Source organism: Anomaloglossus baeobatrachus, chromosome 5 (genome assembly GCF_048569485.1).
Source record: "Anomaloglossus baeobatrachus isolate aAnoBae1 chromosome 5, aAnoBae1.hap1, whole genome shotgun sequence".
Classification (NCBI taxonomy): domain Eukaryota; kingdom Metazoa; phylum Chordata; class Amphibia; order Anura; family Aromobatidae; genus Anomaloglossus; species Anomaloglossus baeobatrachus.
The window spans coordinates 23,872,076-23,875,505 of record NC_134357.1 but is presented as its reverse complement, the minus strand read 5'-3'; the positions used below and the strand labels follow the sequence as shown (position 1 = coordinate 23,875,505).

Genomic DNA, 3,430 nt, shown 5'->3' with positions numbered 1-3,430 from the left:
CGCCTGTCCTCCATTCCCACGGTGCTCTCTTACCTACTTCTTGCAGACCACAGGCACATAGACCCCTCAGTGTTTTTGTGGCCGGTACACGGGACCGCCGCTGTTGTCGTCAGCGCTTTACTTCACTTGAATGATTTGCATCGCAGATTTTTTTCCCCTTAATACAACATATTGGGATTGGATCTTGACGATGGGAATAGGAATACATCTTTAAGCTTTCCACAAATTGCACCATTACATTGGCACAACGATGGTGTCTAAAGTTGAGTAGCAATGTTATCACAGCCTATTAATTTTGCTACGTTTGCTAGCATTAGAACTTTGAGTTTTCCAGATCAATTTCTTATACTTTTATAAGGTATGTATGACTTTTCTAAGGAAACAAGCTTATCACCATAGTGATTTTTTTTTTCTCCTTTACCCTCCCTCTTTTAAAATTGTCATGTAAAGCAATTGGTGACAGAGGTAACTCAATGCTCCGGTACTTTGCATCCATCAATCCATCTTCTACCTACTTTGACTCCATTTTCACACCAATCTCCATGATGCATGCAGCTCTTCATTTCATTCTTTCTGCTGCCTCTTTCTGGGGAATATCCATTAATGGTTTTGCCATTGGAGTCAATCTACGGGACTGGAAATTTGGAGGTGATCTGAAAGCCTCCGATTATTTTATATGCAGTATTGCCTTATCCAATCTCTCTCTCCAGTTGTGGTTGGGATTCGCTTGGCTCTGTGATAACGACTGGCATTACGACAACTTTTGCCGCATAAACTTTGTCTTGACGATGATTTCCACTCATTTTAGCCTCATATTGTCTGGGGCCATGTGTGTGTTTTTTTGTTCCAAAATTGTGATGTTCAACAACTGGCTAATGCAGATTGTAAGACGAATATATGGTCAATCGTACAGATTTATCACCTGTCGCTTCCTTGTTTTATGCCTCGTCTTGGGGTTACCACTATTCTGGATTAAAAGGCTGGAACCATCCACCGGCTCAGACGCTATGTCCCTTAACATAAGTGATTCCTCCAACTTGTATGAGATACGAATAGAATCATATTTTGAAGTATATAAAATGTTTATTATGTCCTTTGGGTATACATGTCCTGTGATGATGAGTTTACTTTCGGCTTGTTGTATATTAACATCTCTTGTGAAGCACATGAAGAGGATGCGAAGTACCATGGAGAACAAGCATGGCGTCCTTCTAGAAGCCCACCGACGTACCACCTATACAGTCCTGTCTTTACTCGCGTTAATCCTTATGCACTTTGTGACATCCATTATCATTGTGAAGGAGGTGTTTCCCGCAGGAGATCTCGGCTCAGTTCTCTGTGAGGTTCTTTCTCGATTATACGCACCGATATTTGGGATTGTACTTATTAGAAGTAATTCTAAACTCAGGGGGGTGGCAAGCGAGATTAAAAGGAAAGCAATTGGGAAGATAAAGGCACTTACATCAAGAAAAGAAAACGCATCAATACATACTAACTAGATCAAAATAAATTTCCCCGGCATCTTTCACAAAATATTTACAAAGATCTGGACACCCTTGGGGCATTTTTTTTTACCGTAAGGGAATCTGTGGGTTTTCGATGAGTAATCAGAGAACTGCATAATATAGGGAAAGAGACCCTGATTCCAGCAGTGTCAATTACTGCGCATTGTTTTGTTGTTTCAATAAAATCAGTATTTTATCAGGAGATTATCACTACAGGACTAAAGGCTACTTTACACACTGCGATATCTGTCCCGATATCGCTAGTGTGGGTACCCGCCCCCATCTGTTGCGCGACACGGGCAAATCGCTGCCCGTGCCGCACAACATCGCCCAGACCCGTCACACGTACTTACCTGCCCGGCGACGTCCCTGTGACCGGCGATCCGCCTCCTTTCTAAGGGGGAGGTCCGTGCGGCGTCACAGCGACGTCACTGAGCGGCCGCCCAATAGCAGCGGAGGGGCGGAGATGAGCGGGACGTAACATCCCGCCCACCTCCTTCCTTCCTCATAGCGGCCGGGAGCCAGGTAAGGAGAGCTTCCTCGTTCCTGCGGCGTCTCACATAGCGATGTGTGCTGCCGCAGGAGCGACGAACTATATCGTTACTGCTGCAGTAACGATAATCGAGAATGGACCCCCATGTCACCAATGAGCGATTTTGCACGTTTTTGCAACGATGCAAAATCGCTCATCGGTGTCACACGCAGCAACATCGCTAATGCGGCCGGATGTGCGTCACAAATTCCGTGACCCCAACGACTCCGCATTAGCGATGTCGTAGCGTGTAAAGCCCCCTTTAGTCTCTCCTGCCTCCTAGCCCTCCTACTCTGTGTAACCTCAGCCAAACCACTGATTATCAGCTTCCCGGAGTGATACAGAGCTTGGCATTATACATTTTGCTAGATCTGCAGCAGAGAAAATAGTGATTGTACCAAAATGACAGCAAACAGCTCAGTAAGTGACACATGGCTGGAATCAGGCTCTCAGCCTCTACATCATGCTGCTCTCAAATTACACCATAAAACCTGCTGACAAATTCCCTTTATGCAGTTAGAAAAAAATCAATTCCAGGAAAAGTCTTCAGATTATAAATTTATAGCTTCCTACCATATTACTTGCATTTACCGGGACACATGGGCCACGAATTACGTATACCCTGGGATGGCCGAAGGTAATCCTGGGAGGGGTGGAGGGGGGGGGGATCACTAAAGGGGTTGAGAATTAAATGTCCCAAAGAAAGTTGACGACAATGGTAATTTGCTTGTAGCATACAACCTTGGAGACACAAAGATCTGCGTAGGAGCTGTAAACTCTACTAAAGTGCTTAATTGTACTATATTACAGTAATAGAAATATCTCACTTACCGGTGAATTAAGAGTCTCGTTCTCTGTGCATTGTACTTTCTGGTATCTTGTACCTGCTTTGTGTGTTCATGATGATTTTTCAATAAAGTATAGATACGATTATATGCCAAAGTCAACAACACTGACTGTGAATAAACTTTGTGCATTATTAAAGAGGTTTTCATACAAGCAAAGTTAATTTTAATCAATAGAGTTTGTAAAAATAATAATCACAATTGGATGTGTTAAAAAAAAAATGTTCCTGTGCTGACATAATCTTATGCTCAGGTGTTCGGTACTGGTAACTAGTGATGAGCGGGCACTACCATGCTCGGGTGCTCAGTACTGGTAACTAGTGATGAGCGGGCACTACCATGCTCGGGTGCTCAGTACTGGTAACTAGTGATGAGCGGGCACTACCATGCTCGGGTGCTCAGTACTGGTAACTAGTGATGAGCGGGCACTACCATGCTCGGGTACTCAGTACTGGTAACTAGTGATGAGCGGGCACTACCATGCTCGGGTGCTCAGTAGTGGTAACTAGTGATGAGTGGGCACTACCATGCTCGGGTACTCAGTACTG

General features: G+C 44.3%; 1 protein-coding gene across 1 annotated transcript; it reads left to right on the top strand.

The window, feature by feature from the left end:
- Positions 1-473: 473 nt before the first annotated feature.
- LOC142312585 (taste receptor type 2 member 64-like) lies at positions 474-1,499 on the top strand. Its single transcript, XM_075351574.1, has one exon. It carries the CDS (start codon positions 474-476, stop codon positions 1,497-1,499), a length of 1,026 nt encoding a protein of 341 aa, XP_075207689.1.
- Positions 1,500-3,430: the final 1,931 nt, after the last annotated feature.

Coding starts and splice junctions, on each gene's coding strand:
- LOC142312585 (XM_075351574.1), top strand. CDS start 474: ATGCTCCGGTACTTTGCATCCATCAATCCATCTTCTACCTACTTTGAC.